At 40.3% G+C, this 22,794-nt stretch overlaps 1 protein-coding gene across 2 annotated transcripts in view; it reads right to left on the bottom strand.

Moving 5' to 3' along the window:
• Positions 1-22,794, bottom strand: part of TRAF3IP2 (TRAF3 interacting protein 2) — a 72,282-nt gene that overhangs the window by 19,133 nt on the left and 30,355 nt on the right. For both annotated transcript variants that reach the window (XM_069077035.1, XM_069077036.1), the window contains 3 exons: positions 21,828-22,652; positions 9,444-9,630; positions 5,449-5,627 (listed from right to left, as the gene is read on the bottom strand). In XM_069077035.1, coding sequence (XP_068933136.1) covers positions 5,449-5,627; positions 9,444-9,630; positions 21,828-22,652 — 1,191 coding nt within the window. The remainder of the gene's footprint in view (positions 1-5,448; positions 5,628-9,443; positions 9,631-21,827; positions 22,653-22,794) is intronic.

Here is a 22,794-nt window from a genome sequence, read left to right as displayed (position 1 = left end):
AATAATTGATGTTGTAATGTCCTTGAGAATGCAGGAGGAAGAAATGTCAAGAAGTAGAGGAATAAGCAAAGAGTTGAGTCGGGAGTATATTGTCCTTTAAGACAGGAGGGAAGGAGTAGAGATTGGGTTAAGATATTGATGAGTTTTTGAGGTAAGATGGAGAGGAATAGGAGCTCACACTGGATGACTTTTCTCATAAAAAGTATATGAGTCATATGCTATGAGTATAGGAGGGTTAGGGATATAAAGAGTTAATAAAGTAATTGCTATGATTGATGATTTGGAGAATCAATGAGAGTGGAACACAAGCATTGTTGAGTAGCAGAGAGGGTCTAGCTAAGGTTATATACTGTAAATTTGTTGCTGGCAAAACCATCATGATTTTGTAACCTTCTTTGATTGCTTTCATCATGACAAGAACATCATTGAAGAAATCAGATGGTGGGTATTAAGAATTAGTAGGGAAAAATGACAGAAAGTCAGCATTTTAGAAATTACATCAAAATAAACATTGACATTACCAAAGATGATGATGATGGCAGGGAATAGTATGGGAAGCAAGACAAAGAATCAAATGCTAATGCCATTGGGGATGGAGTCAAGATAGTGGAGTAGAAAGAGGACCTCCATGCGACTCCAGCTCTCACCACCTCCAAACCATGTAAAAGGGAACTCTAAACAAACTTTGGAGCTACAGAACCCACAAAATGACACAGAGAAGCTAACTTCCCACTGAGGACAGCCTGGCAGACTGGCAGGAATTGGCCAGCACAGCACAGAACTGAGCCCAGCCCCACTCCGAGGTTTTAGCCTCAGATCGGGCCTGATCAACAATCCGCTGAAGGGACTCCAGATCACTAGCAGCTGTGGCAATCCAGGATTATCAACACATAGATGCTAAGGACAAAGTGAGAGGTCAGTGCAGTGTGGACTTTGGGACCCAGTAATTGGGAGTACGTCAGCTTTTGCCCCCAGTACCAGAAGCTGCTGAGGGCTGCAGTGTAACCGCCCCCTTCGTGGCAGCTTCAGCTCCTGGCCTGCAGAGTGTAGGGGGACCAAGTGACCAGTCTGAGGGGTAATCGCTCTTGCTTTCACCTGCTTGAATCTGGATTGCAGTCTAGGGTAGAGGTCCTGGGGTGTGTGACCAGCTTGCCAGAGCATGTGGAGGCTTCAGAGAGGGCACCCAACTAATGCCTCTGGCAGCTGAGGAAACCCCAGCATTTGGAACGAATCTCCCCCATCTGGTGGCAGAGTCCTACTGTGGCAAAAAGGCCAAAAGTTAAGTAATTGAGTAGCAAAATGACCAAGCAAAGGAAGAAAACCAAGCAAAGCAATCCAACATTAGACTCCTATTTTAGGGACAAAAAGGAGCAAAGCATGGAACAGGAGGAAGACAGTGAAGTCAGAACTCCTGCACCAAAAGCTTCCAAGAAAAATACAAGCTGGTTGCAGGCCATAAAGGAACTTAAGAAGCAGATAAGAGAAGTGGAGGAAAAATTGGGAAGAGAAATGAGAACAATGCAAGAAAACTATGAAATGAGACTCAACAGCATGACAGGGGAAAATAACACCTTAAAAAACAGACTAACTCAAATGGCAGAAGAGGCTCAAAAAGGCAATGAGGAGAAGAATGCCTTAAAAAGCCGAATTTGCCAGATGGAAAAAGAATCTCAAAAGCTCAATGAGGAGAATCATTGCTTCAGAATTAGATTGGAGCAAATGGAAGCTAATGACTTTATGAGAGATCAAGATGCTATTAAACAGATCTAAACAAATGAAAGAATAGAAGGCGATGTGAAATATCTCATTGGAAAAACCACTGACCTGGAAAATAGATCCAGGAGAGATCATTTAAAAATTATTGGACTACCTGAAAGCCATGATAAAAAAAAGAACCTAGAAATCATCCTCCAAGAAATCTCAAGGAAAATTGCCCTGATGTTTTGGAACCAGAGGGCAAAATAGAAGTTGAAAGAATCCACCGATCACCCCCTGAAAAAGATCCCAAAAAGAAAACTCCTAGGAATATTATAACTATTTTCCGGAGTTCCCAGATCAAGGAGAAAATATTACAAGCAGCCAAGAAGAAACAATTTGAATACTATAGAAACACAATCAGGATAACCCAGGATCTGGCAGTTTCTACAGTGAGGAATCAAAGGGCTTGTAATATGATATTCTGGAGGTCAAAGGATCTGGGATTAAAACGAAGAATCACCTACCCAGCAAAACTGAGTATCGTGTTTCAGGGGAAAATATGGTCATTCAATGAAATAGAGGACTTTTTTTTTTTTTTTGCCTTTTTGGAGGGCAATCGGAGTCAAGTAACTTGCCCAAGGTTACCGGGCTAGGTTTTTTGTGTGGGTGTTAAGGGTCTGAGGCTGGAACTGAACTCGGGTCCTCCTGACTCCAGGGCCGACGCTTTACTTATTGCGCCACCTAGCCACCCCAAAATAGAGGACTTTCAAGCTTTCTTGATGAAAAAACCAGAGTTGAATAGAAAATTTGACATTCAGATAAAAGAAGCAAGAGAAGGTAAACAGGGAAAAGAAATCAAAAGGAACTTGTCAAAGTTGAACTATTAATATTCCTACATGGAAAAATGATAATTGTAACTGATGAAACTTTTCTCAGTATGAAAATAGTTGAAGGGAATAGAAATATATATGTCTACATCAGAGGGTATACAGGCGTATGAATACATATGTGAATGTGTGTATATATGCTTACAGGTATATATTGATAGAGGGCACAGGACCAATTTTATAGGAAGGGATGATACTTAAAAGGTGAAATTAAGAGGTGAGAGAGGAATATAATGAGAGGAGATGAGGAGAGACAGAATGGGGTAAGCTATCTCATATAGAACAGGCAAGGGAAAATGGCTACAATGGAGGGGAAGAATAGGAAGGCGAAAGGGAATGGGTCAACCTTATTCGCATTGAATTTGGTTTGAGGAGGGAATGACATACACACTAAATAGGGTATCTCACCCTCCAAGAGAGTAGGGGGGAAGGGTGGGAGAGGGGGGATGATGGAAGGGAGGGCAGGCTGGGGGGAAGGGAAGTTGGAAGCACCCACTTTTGAAAAGGAATGGGATCAAAGTAGAGAATAGAACAAGGGGGAGGTGGGATAGGAGGGAGGGAAATATAGTCAGTCTTTTACAATATATCTACTATGGTAATGTTTTGCATTAGCCACACATGTACAACCTATACTGAATTGCTTATCTTCCCAGTAAGGGTGGGTGACAAGGGAGGAAAAGAATGAATCTGGAATTCAGTTTTAAAATCAAATGTTTAAAAAAAAAAATATATATATATATATATATATACTATTATTAATTAAAAATGCTAATGCCATTGATAAAGCTAGGAGAATAATCTGAGAGTTGATAAATAACAGTAATAGAAAGGGAATTAGAGTTTTATAAACTGACTGAATGGACTTCACAGTAGGAAAGGTTATTGAGTCATGGTGACAGATGAATGGTCTGGAAGTGGGAGTGGAGAACAAAAATATATATCAACCTTTCCTCCTGGCCATATGAGATGGGTCAGAATTGGGAAAAGAAGAAGCCTCTGCTGGAGAATATTTGGAGAGAAATGCTCTAGAAAAGCCAGCTTTCTGTTAAATTGAAGAGGTTGTAGGTGCATTCAGGGAAAATTTTGATCCTATAAGGGAGTTTGTTGAGACTAGAGCAGCAGTTCCAAAAGGCACACAGTGGAATAGACTGGGGAAGGGGATAGAGAACAAGAGTTGGTCAGGGGAAAAGTAGATTTGCTCTGACTGGGGATGAACATTTGGTAAGTGATAGTACAGTTTTTGTAATTCACATCTAGGGTGGTAAAACTTGATGACAAAGATTGGGGGATCTCAAAGCATAGGAGGTAGAGTGGTTATAGTGTGTTGGTAGTAGGGGAAGATAATTGTTAAGTAGGTTAGAAATGAGTCTCTTGAGTTCGTAGTATTAACTAGATCCAAAGTTCTTTTTTTTTGGTGGGGGGGGGGGGGGGGCGGGGGAAGGCAGGGGAGTTGGTAGCCTGCATGTGATCTCATCCTTGGGTAGTTTGGGAACTTTTTAATCAATGTCTACAAGGATTCTAGAGGGGAACAGTGAGAAGAAATAATTAAACAATGGCCTACATAGGAGTCATGATGTAGGGGAAAATACATAATAGTAGACAGTAAGATCCTTGGGTTCAAGCTCCAAATCTGCTACCAAATGGCTATGTGACCTTGGACATATCGCTTAAACTCTCTAGACCTCAGTCTCCTCACCTGTCAATTTATAATTACAATATTTATACTACTTATATCACAGGGTTGTTGTGAGAAAATTGTTTTGAAACCTTAATTGACATACATTAGAATGATTATTACATAAAATATGGATACTAATTTTGAGGGCCATGTGATTTTCAGGGAAGAAGGAGATGGGAGAGAGGTAGGAATTAATTTTCTTGTTGTTCACTTGTTTTCCAGTTGTGTCCAACTCTTTGTGACCCCATTTTGGCTTTTTTAGCATGCTCTAATTACAAACCTAAAGGTGTAGAAACTAAACTAACCTTTTTAATTTTGAGAAAACAAAACAAAAACTAAAACATATTCTGAATGGAAAAGAAAATGTATCCATGACAAAGAAATCTTCCAAGGCAGTAAAGGAATAAATGAGACAGACATGGACCACACATTTCCATTTCCCTAGTGATCAGTAAACCCTACAGGGTTTTATTTGAGGCCTGGTTCTGAGAAGCACCCAGACTTAGAAAATGCTTATTGGAATCATCTGGGTTTCTCCAGTGAACACAACAGAATGCAACAATTCCATGAGAAGTGCATGTTTTTATAAGGTTTCTGGAATTCACAGTCCTGCCTGACCTTAATATGAGAACATTTTAGTGATATTTCAACATGTCTGGTTCTGGCCAGAAAAAAAAAAGTAAAGTAGAAGAGGAATCACCATCTGACACTATGCTGAATGTCTCTTTGAATTAAATGTTTGATTTTGAAGCCTTATGAAGTGTGTTAACCCATTTTTCCAAACCCAATGTCTCATCCCTCCAGAAAACGACCTCTTTCTTGATGGCTGCTGCTAATTTATGGTGAAATGTGAGGTCCTTGGCCAATACCACACACACACATTCAGATAACTGATCAATTCAGTCAAGCTGCTAGGCAGCTGAGGACATATTTAGAAGAAGGGAGGGAGAAATGAGTATTCTTTTAAAAGAAAAGCCTGTAGCAAGCAATTCCTGAACATGACTGAAAGCCCTTACAGGGTTACCCAACATATACTTGCTATGCCTGGTAACTTTTAAAGCAAAACACTTGCTTTTATTGGGATTATTTGGAATATATCAAGACTAGGGATTATTAAGCATCAGGAGTGATCAAAATAACAAGATTTTACAACAAAGAAGAGAAACCAACATGCACATAACTTACGTAATTCTTCCGGAAGATTGCTTGTTTTTAAAGTCCCTCTGATGGCAGGTGTACTGGGGGGTCTTGGGATCACAGCTGGGGAAGGAATCTGGTTAATCTGGGGTCTGAAGTTAGCAGGATACTCATAGGATTCATCCTGAGCAGCAGCTTGGTGAGGTGGCTGGTTATATATCTGACCCCTAGGAAGGAAACAGATAATGAAAAATGTATATTCTGCCAAAGAAAAACTATGGGGCGCACAAAGTCTTTGAGAAATACAAGGTGATCATTGTCTCCTGTACTTTTTTCAAACCTGGAGATAGAGGTTTGATATGACTTTAAATATTTATAGATACCCTACTCTATTCAAGGCTCTGTGCTAAAGCTATTGAGGTTGGGGAACGGGAACCCCAATTATTGGGGAGGATATTCCAGAGAATTTTAATTTATTTTTTTGTTTTTTAACTTGTGTGATATTTAGTAGGTTTTTCCCTTTATCTGTATATACCTCTGCCATGTATATGTGTGTCAACTCTCAGTATTAGGTCCAATACTTGGTACATAGTAAGTGCTTAATAAATGCTTTTTTTCATTAATTCAGCAACATTAATACTTTTCACTATCAGGGAAAGAGGGCCTGTATGGAAAAAAACAAAGAAAGTATACCACCACCAAACCGATACTTTATATTTTGATGACTATAGGGATGAAGTAATGGGAAATGTTCCTTGATCAAAAGAGGATCTAGTATCATTTTTTTCCCCCAACAAAACTCCCTCTTTTTTTGCAGGGGCAGTTGGGGTTAAGTGACTTGTCCAAGGTCATACAGCTAGTTTTTGTGTTAAGTGTCTGAGGCTGGATTTGAACTCAGGTCCTTCTGACTCCAGGGCTGGTGTTCTATTCACTTTGCCACCTAGTCACCCCTCCAACAAAACTCTTTACTGGAATAGTTTGTGGTAAAAGAATCATTGCTTTGTAGGTGAAACAGAAGATAAGACATTCTCCAGCACTAAGGATAGTGCCTGGCACATAATAGGAGTTTCATAGATGCTAGCTGACTGACAGACATTCTGATAATATTAATACACACATATACATAAAACCCCTTTTTTACATTTAGTAAGTTGGCTAGATGGTGTGTCCAGAATTTTTCATCTAATTTGAGAATAACAGTAGAATTTTTCTTATTATTTGGTTTTATTCAGCCCATAGTACTTACCACGATGAAACCAGTCCCACAAGCTTTTAGTAAGTAGAACACATGATTCAAAATCTCCTCCAACTATTCAAAACCTAATTTATCTCATGAAAATGCTTGAAAATAATTTTATTTCTTTAGAATTTAGCTATTCTTAGGTCAATCTTGTTTACAATGCTTTTAAATCCCTTATATAATATCATTTAAAAGGGAAATATCATCTGTATTAAATTAAAGTAATTGGTAACAAGAATTTAAATGATGCTTATGATCCTTTTATGTAGTTTTTAAAAATCAAACTTCTATGTTTTCTAACTCATTAATAAGAGGGAAAAATTAGGAGCACAGGTATGTTTTCTATCTTATCATTCAAAAAGATTTTTTTTTTCACAATGAATGCTTGGGTGTTAATTGACAATTGGGAGGGGGAACTCATTTTAATAGTCTCAACCAATTCTATAAAAGCAGAAATTTAATGTATTAATTTGTGTGAAGAAAGGATTTGTTTAAGTAAAGGTACATTTCATCATAACTCCTGTCCAAATTATTATAAATTAGTTTGTCTTAAAGTAATGAGAGTCAGATAAATATTCAAGACTGTCCATGTGCAGAAAACTTTTAAAAGGATTCAGAGGAGACCAATGAGCAGGAATTGATAATGGCTGAAGAACTAGAATGATGAATAAAAGCTTAAGAAACTCAGATTATTTTGCTAAGAAAAAGCACAGGGAAAGGAAGGGAATAAGCATTTATAAAGCACCTACTATGTGTCTGGTACTATGTTAAGCACTTTTTCTAACAACCCTAGGAAGTAGGTGCTATTATTATCCCATTTTAAAATGAAACAAACAGCATTTAAGTGACCTGCCCCAGGTTCATATAGCTAGTAATAAACTGAAGCCAGATTTGAGCTCTGGTCTTCTTGACTTTAGGGCCAGTGTTATATCCATTCTGCCATGAGCTGCCATGTTAAATCAGCCTTGGGGTAGGTGATGTAATTATCAGTTTGTCAATAAACATTAATTAAGCTCTTACTATGTGCCAGGCATATCAAGGAACATCCAGGAGGCCAGTGTCTTTGGATCACAGAGGATGTGGAAATAAGTAAAATGAGAGAAGATTGAAAAGACTAAGATAAGAAGGTTATGAAGGACTTTGAATGCCAAATAGGGGATATTATATTTGATCTCAGAGGTGATGGGGAGAAGACGAAATGAGGGACGGGCAGATGACTGTTGGACCTGTACCTTTAGGAAGATTACTTTGACTGGTAAATGGAGGATGGACTGGAATGGGGAGAGACTTATGGTAGAGTTCAACCAACCAGCAGGTTACTGCAGTGGTCTAGTCATGGGGTGATGAGAAACTATACCAGGGGGGTATCAGTGTCAGAGAAGGGGGAGTACAGGAGAGATGTTATGAATTAACAGGTCTGGGCAACAAATTGGGCATTGAGGAGTTGAGGTTGCAAGCCTGGGTGGTTGGGAGGATAGTGGTACCTTCAACAGTAATGGGGAAGTTAGGAAGGTGGAGGAGGGCTAGTGAGGAAAGATAAGGAGTTCAGTTTTGGACATGTTAAGTTTAAGATATTTATGGGATGGGACATCCAGTTTGAGAAGTCCAGTAGGCAGCTGGAGATGCATATATATTATTGAGGATGTAGATGTTATCAAAGCATACAGAAATAATGATTACAGTAGGAAATGAAAGGATTCTCCTTCACTGAGGACTTATATGTGTATATGTATACCTATGTTTCTATGTACGTATACACATGTGAGCATACCTATGTGGGTGGGGATATGTGTGTGAGTAATGGTATAGGGAATAGGCTTAAGTATCAGCAAACAGAAGGGAGACAAAGAACGTTTCACTGGTTGAGGATTGCTATATCCTGGAGGTTGTAAACAGTGACCATCTTTCATGGAGTAGTTTCAAAAATAGCACACACTGCCAGTACTAACTTTGGAGAGAGGTCATTCTGACCCAAAGCAGCTAGATGAACAAGATAGCTTTTCAAGATCATTTCCACCAAAATGACCCTAGACTTATGTTTATATGATGCATTGGATAGAGTGCTAGACTTGAGTTAGGAAGACCTGGGTTCAGATCCTGCCTCAGACACTTCCTAGCTTTGTGACAAGTCATTTAACCTTGCTCCTCCTCAGTTTTCTTACTTGCAAACTGGGGGTAATGATATCTGTGGTAGTCATCTTATAGGGTTATTGTGAGGACCAAATGTGATAGTGTATTTAAAGTACTTCTAAAACCTCTAGGTGTTACATAAATTTTAGTATTCTCGTGTTATTTTAGTTGTTAGTATAAAGAAATAACCTATAAAGGCACTTCCCTTTCTAAGACCTGAGAAGTCTGTATTGTAGAGGTTTGGGTAGACCTTACTTTCTTACTGCTTGGTTGTATGACTGAACCTTGATGCCCGACAAATCTAGATCAAGAAGGTAGAGACAGAGGGAAGATTCAACTGGAATATATCCCTAGGAGGGAAGAAAGAAATAGGCATCTTACCTACTAAGTTTTAGGCACTATGCTACGTAAGCACTTTACAAATATTATGTCATTTGAACTTCAGAACTTTATGAGGTAGGTGATGTTGTCCCCATTTTATAGTTGAGGAAATTTAGGCAAATATAAGTTAAGTGACTTGCCCAGGGTTACACAACTAGTAAGTGTCTGAGGTCAGATCTGAACTCAGATCTTCCTAATTCCAGGCCCAGTACTCTATTCACTACATCACCTAGCTGTCTGAAGTCTTGATTCCATTTCAAAAATAACTGAATGCTGGCCCTGTACCACTTACTGGTGTTGTGGGGGCACTGGGGAAGAATAGTCTCTTTGTGCTTGTCTTTCTTCTTGGCCAGGGTAATTCAGTATGACTTTTTGAACAGGAGGATGGAGGTCTCTTCCGCAGGGTCTGGGAAGACCTGGCACCAGTTGAGCTGGATGTACCAGTTGCTGGTAGGCTGCCCTAGGGTACTCTTGGCCATCTGAGAAATTAAGACAAAACAAAGAAACACTGAAAAACATTCTCCTTTTTTGCCTATGAAAGAGAAAATAATCACAGTACCAATGGCTGCCCTTGGATCATAGAATCATAAATTTAGAGCTGAAAAGGGCATCAGAGCTCCTAGAGTCCAATCTCCTCATTTCATAGATGGGGAAACTGGGGCCCAGAGATCCTGTGACTTGGCTAAGGCCACACTGGTAGTAAGGAGCAGAGTAGCAACTGGAAACCCCCAAACTAGCACTCTTAGCTATTGTACCACATATCAGCCCAAGGAAATGAACCCTCTCATTTCCTAAGGAATTTGTTTCATTCCTTGTCAACTGTGCTCAGACCCTAACAAAATATGTAATTTAAACAAAGAATGATTAAATTTTGAGACTCTTTGATAGCCTAAAATCTCATGCTTCTGCTATTAACTGTAAAGAATAACACAACTCCCCTTTCCTCCTAGGTAGACTTTGGAGAAAGAGAGACTAATGCATTGATTATTAACCTAGCACAGAAGGGCCACTTGGAATCCTTCGGGCATAATCTCTGCCCTCAAGCAGCTTAGAATCTCATGAAGAAAAAAAGTTATATAATTCAACTCAAATTATTTCCACAAGCATTTAAATGTCTCCTATGTTCCATGCATTTGATTATACCTCAGAGATTAAAAAAACCGAACACACCCTGCCACCCCCCCCCCCACACACTCCCCATCCCTGCCCCCAACCAAACAAAACAAAAAAACCAAACCCAGTTACTGCCTTTAATACACTTACATTCTCCTAGGGAATATATTTAACTACAACATGAGAGATTACTAGGTGAATGCCACAAAAGAAACTTAAAGAAGGTCTAATGGGAATTCAGAAGCGGGACAGATTACTTCTGACTAGGAAAGTGACAGATGAGCTAAGCTTTGAAGGTTGGGAGGAGATTCATCAAGCAGAGTGGCCAGAACACAGGAGCAATTAAGTGTCAGTGCATGTGGGGGAAAAGCAAGCAGTTTGGTGGGAGTAGAGAAGGCAGCCACTTCTGTCCTGTGGACCTCAGAATCCTGGGAGCTGTGTCCTTATTGGGGGCTCCCAAGACATGAGCACAACAAACATTATCACTTTGATCTTGGTGCTTAAGCACCAAGAAAGGTGTGTGGCATGAATAGTGGGGTTTTTTGTTTTGGTATTATCAATATTTCATTCCTACTTAATTGGAAACAAGAACCTCTCTGAGTTCTGGCTACTTGTTCGTTCTGATGACCCAACTCTGTCAGCTAAAGCCGTGGAATGTATAATGCCTTCTACCGTAACCTATGTTTGGGAAAGTGGAATTTCTAAACTTGCTGCACCAAAATCTAAATATGGAAACAAGCTAACAGTGGAACAAGATCTAAAGTTGAAAATTTCATCACTTCACCCAGATTTCCAGGCTCTGAAGCCTTAAAAACAATGTCAGCCATTCTATTAATAACTTATTGTAATAAAACAAGCAAACATACCTTCTGCAGACTGAATACTGTCTCAGTCAGTATTTTCAGACTAATTTTCAGGCTAATTTTCAAATGTATGTGATTAATATAATAGAAGTTGATTTAAATGAATCAGTGAATTTACAATGGTTTTTATCACTATGCAATTTTTCTCAACCAATAAATACTAATAGTACAACTACAATCACATAGAATTAAAAAAAAATATTTTCCCTCAATTACATGTAAAAACATTTTTTAATGCTGTTTGTTAAGTTTTGAGTTCCAAATTCTATAAAAAGGTGCCTTATGATTATCAGTCTATACTTGGAAAGGAACCCAGAGACCATCTCACCCAATGATCTCATTTTATAGATGAAGAAAGTGGAGCCCAAGGAAATTAAGTGATTTCGCCAAGATCACACAGGTAGTACACATCAGAGGCAGGATTTGAACTCAGGTCTTTTAACTCTAGAGCCATTATGATCTTACCTGTGGTATATAGCAAAGGGAAATGAATAAGGGACAGCTGAGGTAGCTATAGTGTGTTTTGTGCTATGATTTTACTTAAAGTTGTAGTACTTAAGTACTTTAAGGTTTATAAAAACTTTCATCACAAGAATCCTGGGACGTTTGTTGTTATTTAGTCATTTCAGTCACCTTATGTGGGGATTTCTTGGTAAAGATACTGGAGTGGTTTGCCATTTCCTTCTCCAGCCCATTTTACAGATGAGGAAACTGAGGCAAACAGGATAAAGTGACTTGCCTAGGGTCACACAGCTAGTAAGTCTCTGAGGCAAGATTTTAACTCAAAAAGATGAGTCTTCCTGACTCCAGGCCTGGCTTTCTATCTGTCTACTGTTTTACCTAGCTGCCTGGGACAGTGTGGGAATTGTTGGATGCTCCCTCCCCCCCTTTTTTTTAAAGCAGTTGGGGTTAAGTAACTTGCCCAAGGTTACATGACCAGTTATTTTGTGTGGGTGTTAAGTATCTGAGGCCGGAACCAATCCCAGGTCCTCCTGCCTCCAGGGCCAGTGCTCTTACTCACTGTGCCACCTAGCCGCCCTGACCCCTTTTTTCTTTAGAGATGAGGAAAATGAGGCTCAGAGAAGTTGAGTTGTTTAAGGTCATGTAGCTAGAAGGTGTCAGAGCTGGGATTCAATTCCAGGAATTCTGATGCCAAGTCCAGCACTCTTCCCTTATCCCAGACTTCTTTTGCACATCTGAGTGTCCTGCAGAATTTAACGATTTGGGAGCTCTTTTTTGTATGAGCGGAAATGTCAGTAAAAGTAATTGTGTTCATCACTTGAATTAGGAAGCAGAATTTGTTATTTTCCTTCTTTATGAAACAGAAAACCAAACTCTATAATGTTGAATGTCTGCAATAACAACTGACATTTCTGCAGTCTCATAATGTTTACAAAGGGCTTTTATTGCATCTGATTCTCACAACAACCTCCTTGTGATGTATGTACTACAGTTATTATCCCATATTACAGATGAGGAAACTGGGGATACAGAGAGGCTAAATGATTTGGCTGGGGTCACATAGACAGTAGTTGACTGAAATGGCATTTGAATCCTGCTTTCCATGACTTGAGGGCAACCAGATGGCACAGTGTCCAACATGAAATCAGGAAAGCTAATCTTCCTGAGTTCAAATCTGGCCTCAAATATTTGCTAGCTGTGAGATCCTGGGCAAGTCACTTAATCCTGTTTGCCTCAATTTCCTCATCTATAAAAACGAGCTGGAGAAGGAAATGGCAAACCACCCTGGAATCTTTGCTAAGAAAACCCCAAATGGGGTCATGGAGAGTCAAATATGACTGAAAACAACGGAATGATAACATTCTCTGACCCTAGGCCCAGCACTCTATGCCCTACAACATATTGCAACTCAATTAAATTTTAAAGTCTCTACAGAAACAGTAATGATTGAATTTTAGGAACTAGTGAACATGAAATGACAATGAAGGGAAAACAGCCCTTGCCCCCTTCTCCTGAGATTGAGGAAACACAGTACTGGTTAAAAGATAGCTTAGTTTTTATCCTCCCACATGCTTCAGTGTACCCCAAAAGTATTCCATAGCATTGGTTGCTCCTTTTTTTCTCTTCTGTCTTTCCTAGACTTAGCCTTGGAATGAGTCATTGAAAGAAAATATGTTTGAATCCTGGCTCTCTTCTGCACCACCTGATTAATCTGAAAGAAGTTACTTCCCCTACTTTGGGTCTCCCTTTCTCCTCATCTCAAAAATGAAGTATATAAATAAACTCTAAGTTCTCTTCCAGGTTTGAATCCCACGACCTTAATTTTATATACATTTTTTGTTTTTTTGCTTTTTGAAGGGCAATTGGGGTTAAGTGACTTGCCCAAAGTCCCATGGCTAGTAAGTGTGTCTGAGGTCAGATTTGAACTCAGGTCCTCCTGACTCCAGGTCCGGTGCTCTATTCACTGCGCCACTTAACCACCCCAATTTTATATACATCTTAAAGAATTTGAAGGCTGTTTTCTTGTCTGAAAGCATGTCCCATTGTCTAATGATCCTTACCTCTGATAGTCAGGGATACTAGTCTGACTATATATTAAGGATATTCCGACCTCCAACCCAAAGATATCATTTTAGTTGTGTCTGACTCTTCAGGACCCTGTTTTGAAGATGAGAAAACTGGGGCAAACAGGGTTAAGTGACTTGAACAGAATCACACAGCTAGCAAATGTCTGAAGCCAGATTTGAATTCATGAAGGTTAAGTTTCCCTGATTCTAAGCCCAGTGCTCTATCCACTGTACCACCTAACTGCCCTCATGCAAAAATATAGTACCTAGAGCTCTGCTTTAGCTTTCTGGTGACTCTTAATATTCTATCACACACCAAGGACATCAATGTAAAAGTGTGTGCACAGACATAAGATGGCATATTGCATTTATGGAGAACTTGGTATATTACTGTAGGTTTAAGCCCCAGCTAGACCACTTCCTAGTTATATGATCTTGATAATCCATTTCTTTTAGGCTCAGTTTCTTCACAGGTAAAATGAGGAAGTTGGATTAGACAATCTCTAGGATCTCTTTTGGGTATATGGAACAATTCTATATGTTTGAGATTTTATTTAGTTTTGAAATGGGTTGGACTAGATGGAGATGCCTACTCAGGGGAGGTTCCTTGCACTTAATTATCACTTAAATTGATTGAGTGAGAACACTCAATTCTGTGACTTAGTAAATGTAGGAATTGTTAGTGTCCTCCATCCCCACCACATGAATGAATTATTATGCAAAAAGGAAGGCTGGGAACAAGGGAGAACACTAGTCAAAATGAAAGGTTTAACCTCCAGCTTTAGTGCTTCGGATATCATTGCTACAACATGGACAAATTCAAGAGTGACCTAACCAATAAACAATTGCTTCCCTGACCTGGGAGCTAGGAAACTGGGTTCTATTTTTTACTGCTAATAACTAGCTGTGTAACCTTGTAGCTCTCTGGGCCTCAGTTTCCTCATCTTTCAAATGAGGAGATTTGGACTAGATAACTGACAAGGTCCCATATGGGGTGGCTAGTGGTGCAGTGGATAGAGTGCTGGGCCTGGAGTCAGGAAAACTGCTCTTCTGAAGTTCAAATCTGGCTTCAGATGCTTATTGGCTGTGTAATCCTGGGTAAGTTGCTTAACCCTATTTGCCTCAGTTTTCTCATCTATAAAATGGGCTGGAGAAGAAAATGGTAAGCCACTCCAGTACTTTTGCCAAGAAAACCCCAAAATAGGATCATGGAGGAGTAAACAACAACAAGGTCTCATAGCTTTTAAAATGCTATAATTCTATCTGATATAATTTGAAGGACACTAGTAAGCTTCCTTCTGGGCCTCCTCCCTACACTTCTCTCTACTATTTTCTCTACTGATTTGTCACCATGCCTGGAATTTCACTATTAGACGTTTATTCCCATGGGTCTTAAAGGCTTTCTGGTCTTTAAGAGAATCCTGGGAAAATGTAAACACCTTAAATTGTAATATATTATGAACTAACATTTCAGTGAGGATTAACTTATCGCATTCTACCAACCATTACAGCAAGTTAAGAGCGAACGCCCTTTGGGAACCGGCCACAGGATAGGTGCTTAGTGAGAGCAAAGAAAAGAAAGAGCAGAATAAGACTTACCAAGGATGTGCTTTGGAGGTGAGGGAAGGGAGGGTACATCAATTAAAAAGGAAAGGAGAGAGAGCAGAGAAAGAGAGAAGGGGGGGAGGGGAGAGAAGAGACAGAAAAGGAGAGAGACAGAGAAAGAAAAGTAGAGACAGAAAGAAGAGGAGATAGAAGAGGGGAGAAGGATGGGGGGGGCAGAGAGGGGAGAGGAGCAGAGAAGAGAGAGAAAAAAAAGGAGAGAGACAGAGGCGGAAGCAGCCAGAGCTGTGACTAGCTAGATTTGGTCCAGGTTGTGAAGAACTCTCCATGCCAAAAAGAGGAATTTGTATTTTACTCTAGAATCAACATGCAGCCAGTCACTGGCATTTATTGAGTAGGAGAATGCTATGATCTGATCTTCCCTTCAGTAAAATCTCTTTGACAGCTGTGTGGAGAATGGACTGGGGATGGGGGACACTTAAAGCAGAAAAACCAGTTAGGTTACTGCAGTAATCCAGGTGAAAAGTGATGGGGGTTCAGACAAGGGTGGTGCTCTTTTCATTTCAGAGATGGGAATAGATGTGAAAGATACAGAGGTAAAATCAACAAGAGTTGACAGATGATTTGTAGATTAGAAGGAAGAATGAGAAGCTGAGGATGACTAAGGTTGTAACGTGGATGCCTAGAAGAACATGGCGCTAGAACAAGTGGTACTTTTGAAAGAAATAAGGAAGTTAGGGAGAAGAGTAGAGTTAGGGGAAGGGTTCTTAACCTGGGGCCTGGTCAACCTGGATGGGAAAAAAAATTACATTTTTATTTCAACGTAATTGCTTTCCTTTGTAATACTATATGTTTCATTTTATGCATTAAAAGACCTTATTGTTGAAAAGGGGTCCACAGGCTCCACCAGACTGCCAAAGGGGTCCATCACAGACAGGCAAACAGACAGACATACACACACAATTAAGAGAAAGAAAGAGTTCTGTTTTGGACATGTTGAATTTTAGATAACCATGGGCCATCCAGTTCTACATGTAAGTAGCTGGTGATGTACATGTGATTGGAGTTCAGGAGAGAGACTAGGACTGGAGAGACAGATTTGGGATTCATCTGTATAAAGACAGTAATTAAACCTTGAGAGTTGATAAGGTCACTAAGAGAAAGAGTGTTGAAAGCTTAGAGAAGAGATCAGAGACATATATAGAGGTATTGACATTTTTTTGGGAGGGCAATTGGGGTTAAGTGACTTGCCCAAGGTCACATGGCTAGTTTTTGTTAAGTGTCTGAGGCTGGATTTGAACTCAGGTCCTCCTGACTCCAGGGCCAGTAGGTACTCTATTCACTGCGCCACCTAGCCACCCCTGTATTGACATTTTTAATTGCTTAAAGCTATAGAGAAGACAATGCTAAGATGTCTATAGTTGCTAGGCCAGCAGTAGACAGGGTAACTGCTAGGTAACATAGTGAATAAAGTGTTGGACTTGAGTCAGGAAGACCTGATTTCAAATTCTGCCTCAGACACTTACTATCTCTGTGACCTGGGAAGTCACAAGCTCTCTGGAAGTCAATTTCTTCCTCTATAAAATGAAGGCCTTGGACTTAAAGGCCTCTAATGTCCCTTCCAACCTAAGTCCATGATCCTAGATGTAACAATCCCTTGATTTGTTTGGGCAGCAGACTAATAGTCTTGTGCTTTCATCAATTCACATTTTTTATAGCATTTTAAGGCTATAAAACACTTTCCCCAAAACAGATTTGAGAGGCAGATAGTCCAAATACTATTATTCCCATTTTATAGGTGAAAAAACCTGAAGCTCAGAGAAATTAAGTGACTTGCACACTGTGTAATTACTACTAAGTGGTGGAGCTAGGTGAACTCAGGCCTCCTGTGCTGTTAAGTCTTGCAATCTTTCCACTACACCACACTGTAGTTTAACATTTGTAAACCAAAAGTTAAACGTAGGGTTTTACATTATGAGTCAGTGTTTACCTTCTTTATTAAATATAGTGCAAAAGAAAGAAAAATGGAAAATTATTTTCAAGTCTTCCTTCCCAAATATAAAACACTTAGTTTAGATAGGACAGAAAAAAAAATGGTCCATATAAACTATTGCAGGAACTCTCACAGCTGTGAGCAGCTGTGCATAGCTCTAGACAACTCTTTTCCATCTTATTTCTTCTATCCTGTTTACTTTCTCTGATAATGTTTATGTTCCATCATGTAATGACTCTCTTTAGGAGTGGGTGATTTGTAGGCATGGCAAGGGTGTGCTGGAACCAGCTCTAACCCCCAACCAGAGCCCAATGCTAAATGTTCAGTGAAAGCATTTGCATCTCAGAAATCCCCCATCCCCATAAATCACAGCTTGATTTGTTTTATCAAGTGTCTAAATTTAATAAAGTGTTAATAATGCAGATTAAAATTAAAAGTATGAGTGCACACATCTTATTAAGCATGTACCAGCACTACTGACATAGCTTGAGTTCAGCAGGAGTTCATTAGAAAACTCAGGGAATGAAGTTATCACCAAAATTGAGGCCTGGTGACTAGAGGCTGCTGGTAGGTGGTTATATAGAACTTTATGATTTGCATCCAATATCTCATTTGAGCCTCAGAGTACCTCTGTATGTGATAATCATTTTTGTTTTATTCATTCTCCTTTGCGAAGTCATTCTAGAGCCCCATAATAAAGATTCCATAGTGCACATAGGAGCACTGCTTGAATGCTGGACCTGAAGTTAGGAAAACCTGAGTTCAAATTTAACCTCAGACATTTCCTAGCTGTATAACCCTGGGCAAGTTGCTTAACTGCTCTCTGCCTCAGTTTCCTCATCTGTAAAATGGGGGTAGCAATAGTACCTACTTCACAGAGTTGTGGGAATAAATAGGTAATATTTGTGAAATGCTATATAAACCTTAAAATGCTATTTAAGTGCTGTTAATATATAGATCATGTTGCCTGTTTGTTTTCTGAGAAATTCTTTGACTGCCCATCCACTATCTTGGCTCAGTCCTACATCAGTGGAGGCCTTAAATGCTATCCTTCAAGTCAGAGTTTGGACCATCATCACTGTTTTGCTTTTGGTTGGGGCGGGGGGGGCCTTCTTTTGTTTCCTTTCCAGTTTTACCCTGTCTGAAACCATTTTTGACAAAAGTTCCAAAAAAAATTTAACTGTTTTGTGCTACTCATTACAAAATGATAAAATATTCCATACATATGCAAAGTGATCATTTATCTATATTTTCACTGGGGAGTGAGGTAAGAACTGCTTTTCTAGAGCAGAGGGACATCAGTATCCATGGTTTGAAGTATGAGTACCCTTCAAGCAAATAGTTTCTTTTTTGAAGTGGCTTTGTTAGCAATCTATAAGTAATTCAGCATTTACAGAGATTTTAGTATCCAAGTATGAGGGTGAGAGTGTGAGGAAAGCCCATGAGGCAGAGCCCTCTGAAATATACTGACACTGCCCCAGAAGCATGCCCAGCCTCCTCTGCTGTGGACACAGACTGGCCTCCCAGACTGGCTACACAGCCTTTGAAAGCAGGACTAGCTCTAGGCAGGGGTGCTTCAGCAAAAACATCTGTCTTTTGTTCCACCTGTCCTTCCTAGGCCTTCTCCCTGCTACCCATCACCATCTTTACCTTGCAGGTGATGTGCTCGGTGGTATCTCAGGTGTGGTACAGGGAAGAAAGTAAACTGGCTAACTCATTCATGCTATAGTTACTATGTTACTGCTCCAAAGAATGGGTCTTTTGTATTTCAAAGGTGAATAACTGCAAGGACAATGCTTAACTGGAAATAAAATACTAAAGGAGCAATCTTTAGCCATAGAGGTGATAGGTCTGGATACTTCATTTGTGGGAAAGTTGTCTCAGACCCTCTCAAACGATACCACTTTGGTTCAGCTAAACTCATTAAACATTTACTAAGCCTGACTATAGAAGATGTACTAGACCTTAGGGTAGATACAAAATTTAGAAAAGACATGATTCCTGCCCTCTGAGAGCTTCCAGGTTTACAGAATAAGTAAGAGATCCACATAGACAGTCATCCTCTACAAGTTAAGTGGGTAAAGGCAAAGGAACAAAGCAAAAGTCTGTGAGAGGCATATGTGTATGTACTGGGGGTAAGGCAATAAATAAACATTTTGTTAAGTGTCTGCTATGTGTTAGGAAGATCAGTGGAAGTTTAGATCTAGAGCTCAAAGGATTCTTAGAAGCCATCTTATCTAACCCTTACTTTACTGATGAGAGAACTGGAACCCAGTGAAACTAGGGTGATGTGTTCAAGGTCATTCTGGCACTAAGTATAAGAGATGGGAGTGGATGGAACCCATGTCCTCTGACTTCAGAGCCAGGCCTCTTTCCATTCATTGGACCAAGCTGCTTCAAAAAGTCTGTCTGAACTGGGCTTAAAAGGGATGACAAGAAATTCAAACGGTAAACACAGGAGAAAAAAACATTCTAGTCACAGGAAACGTGGCATCAGTCATTGTTAGTTTTATAATTTCAGCTCACCTGAAAATGGAAAGGAGGGCACCTCTTGCTCCTTGATGTACATTACGTAAACCCTGTATTGCCTTTCAAATCCCAGTGGCCTCAGCAAAAACCTTTTAAAAACCAAGAACTACGTTGGGCCCTTCTCTCTGAAAATGTCACCCCCTTCCACCAACAGAGGACAGTGCTAGGAATTGAATAAAGCATTCCAGAAAAGAAAGAAAGAGCAGCAGTTGCCTGGAAGCTTCCCATGATGAATGGCTGTGGTGAGAATTTGAGGAGATAGGAGGCTAGACAGGCTAGTTAGGGATCTCATCAAGAAGGAATAGTAATGTACAGTTCTGAGAATGGGGGTGAAAATTATAGCCCGAGGCAGGATCAAACTTCCCAAATGACCCAGGCACAAAGGGAAGGCTACTTATAAAATATGAAATGCCATGCAGGGCAGGGCTTGTTGGAAAAACAACTTATCTCTCACTTGAAATTGCTTTCCATTTGTCTTAGGAATGGTTCAGAGAAATCATAGGTGCCCCAAGACAGGCTTGTTTAACCAGGAATGCCCTGTTCTGCTAACTTGCCAACATTATTCTATGCTAAGGAAGCAGTACAGAAGTGTGGAAGTCAGTTAGACATAAATGTAGAAAAAGACAGGAGCCCAGGATCTTGATAAATAGGTTGGAGGAAGGTTCTAGAAGTTCACAATGTAACCTTCTGGCTTTAGGCACGTTTCAATAAAATTAAATCCCTAAAGGAATATAAGCTCCTTGAAGACAGGCACTGTTCTGGTTTTGTCTTTGTATCCCCAGGGCCTAGCACAGTGCTCAGCACAGAATAGACAGTCAGTGAAGCTTGTTGAGTTGAATCTCTAGGAAAGGGGAGCATCCTTCCTCCTCCCAGACATGCTGGAAACCACTTAATTGTGGGTCTTTGGCCTGGGCCTGAGTTGACCTGGTTGAAATATTACCCTCCTTCCTGCCTCTTAGAATGCCTGTCATTTTTTAATACTCAGCTAAAGCCATCTCCTTTATGAGGCCTTTCCTAGTCCCGTTAGCCCCTAGAGCCATCCCGTCTAAGGTTACTTTCCATTTGCTCTGTATGTATCTGGTAAGTGTCTTTATATACACGTTATTTCCCCCATTAAATGTAAGCACTTTGAGAAAGGGGCTTTTTGACTTTCTTTGTATCCCTAGTACTTAGCTTAATGCCTGGCACAGAATAATGCTTGTTGATTGGTTGGTTGGTGATTGAATGAGGGAAAACCCACCTCAGTCTACTATATCTAGTTGGTCCTAGACCATGTTTTACATCCCATTCAGCCACCTACTAGACTTTCTATCCATTTTGGGCATTTTGTCATCTGTCCTGCTTCCATGTATGTCCTTCCTCCCATCCTTCCAGCCTTGGCTCTTGCTCTGATCAATATTGAACAATAATTTTTTTCTGAAATGCTGAACTTGCTCTGAAATATTGAACAATATTTAATTCGAATGCCATTTCTACTTGAAAGGCAATCTATTGCCCTATGGCTCCATTCACCATTTATGTGATTTCTGAGACCAAAATATCCTTCCCCTGTTTACCATTTCCTTATAGCTATTGTCTCCCTCATTAGAATGTAATGTGCAGGGGCAACTAGGTAGTGCAGTGAATAGAGCACTGGCCCTGGAGTCAAGAGGACCCAAGTTCAAATCCAGCCTCAGACACTTAACACAAAACTAGCCTTGTGACCTTGGGCAAGTCACTTAACCCCAATTGCCCTACCTTCCCCCCTCCAAAAAGCAAAAAATAAAAGAACGTAATGTGCAATCATTTCTGTATTTGTGTCCTCAACACCTAGCAAAATGACCAACATAGTAGGAGCTTAATAAATACTTACTGAGTGACTGATCCAAGGAAGCTGTAAATGCGACTGGCCTTGGAAAAGCTTAAAACAACCATAACAACACGGCCAAAACTACCAGCCTATGGATAGTATATAAGGAAAATCAGATGCTTTCCCTGCATTTTTCATTGTCCAGATTAATCAGCATGAAAGAAAGTGATAATGGGATGCCATCATTCAGTAGCACAACACAGTGTGGGGTGTTTGATATAATCAAAGTGGGACTTACACAGAACATGGTGATCTGCCTCTCCTGGGCCATAGTACTGACAGTTCCACTGAGGATGTAGAGAAAGATCAGGAGGCAGCATCTGTCCACATCCTGGGTACCTCTGAGGTCCAACCTGGACAAATTCTCTGGACCTAAGAGGCCTGGGGAAATCTTGGGGGTAGCACACTGATGTTAGGGGCAGGGGCCTTTCTAGCTGCCTGATACCCAGGACATCCTGAGGCTGGGAGTCATACCCAGTGTCTACTGTGGGCAAATCCAGTGGCCCTCGGTTCCCAGGGGGCTGGTGTCGAGGCACATTTTCTTGGCTCCTGCCAGGGGAGTCTGCTGATGCATTAGGCAAACTTTGGTCTGATTTGCCTGAGTCATGACCAGTGTCAGGAGAAACTGCTGAAAGCTGAGATCCCAGTGGCTGATTGCATTTTTCCATAAGTGAAAACGAATGTTCAGGAGGAAGTGCTCCAACAACTGACTCATTGGCAGCTGAGGAACTAGAAGGGAAATCTTTCCCAGGATCTGGGTGTCTCCTCCAGAAGCTGTATTCACACTCCTCCAGTATCTTATTACGCAGACATCTGTCCCCATGTTCTACAAGATGGTTGTGGTTTGTGAGCTGTTGGGCTTTACTGGAGGAGGAAGGGTCTGCTGGAGGAGGGTAGGCGGCTTCAGGTGGGTATGAACCACTGTGTACCATACTGCCATGATTTGGGCCAGGTGGTTCAAATTCCCCTTCCACTGAATATTCTGAGAATGGTTTCATCACCTGAATTGGGTACGGTTCAGATTCATCCACCTCAACAGGAATGCTACGGCTCATTCTAGTTTCTGAAATGAAAAACAAAAGAACATGTTTTCAGAATATAGAGTGTTTCTTGGATGTTACCATTTGATACAGTTTCAAGATTCATTTTTAATGACCTGCTTAAACTTCAGTATTATATTTAGATACTAGCACCACCTAAAGAAA

The sequence above is a fragment of the Petaurus breviceps genome, unplaced genomic scaffold (genome assembly GCF_028583685.1).
Source record: "Petaurus breviceps papuanus isolate PSGF00001 unplaced genomic scaffold, PetGlider_PUasm1.0 90977, whole genome shotgun sequence".
NCBI lineage: Eukaryota > Metazoa > Chordata > Mammalia > Diprotodontia > Petauridae > Petaurus > Petaurus breviceps.
This window is presented reverse-complemented; position numbering and strand designations above follow the sequence as displayed.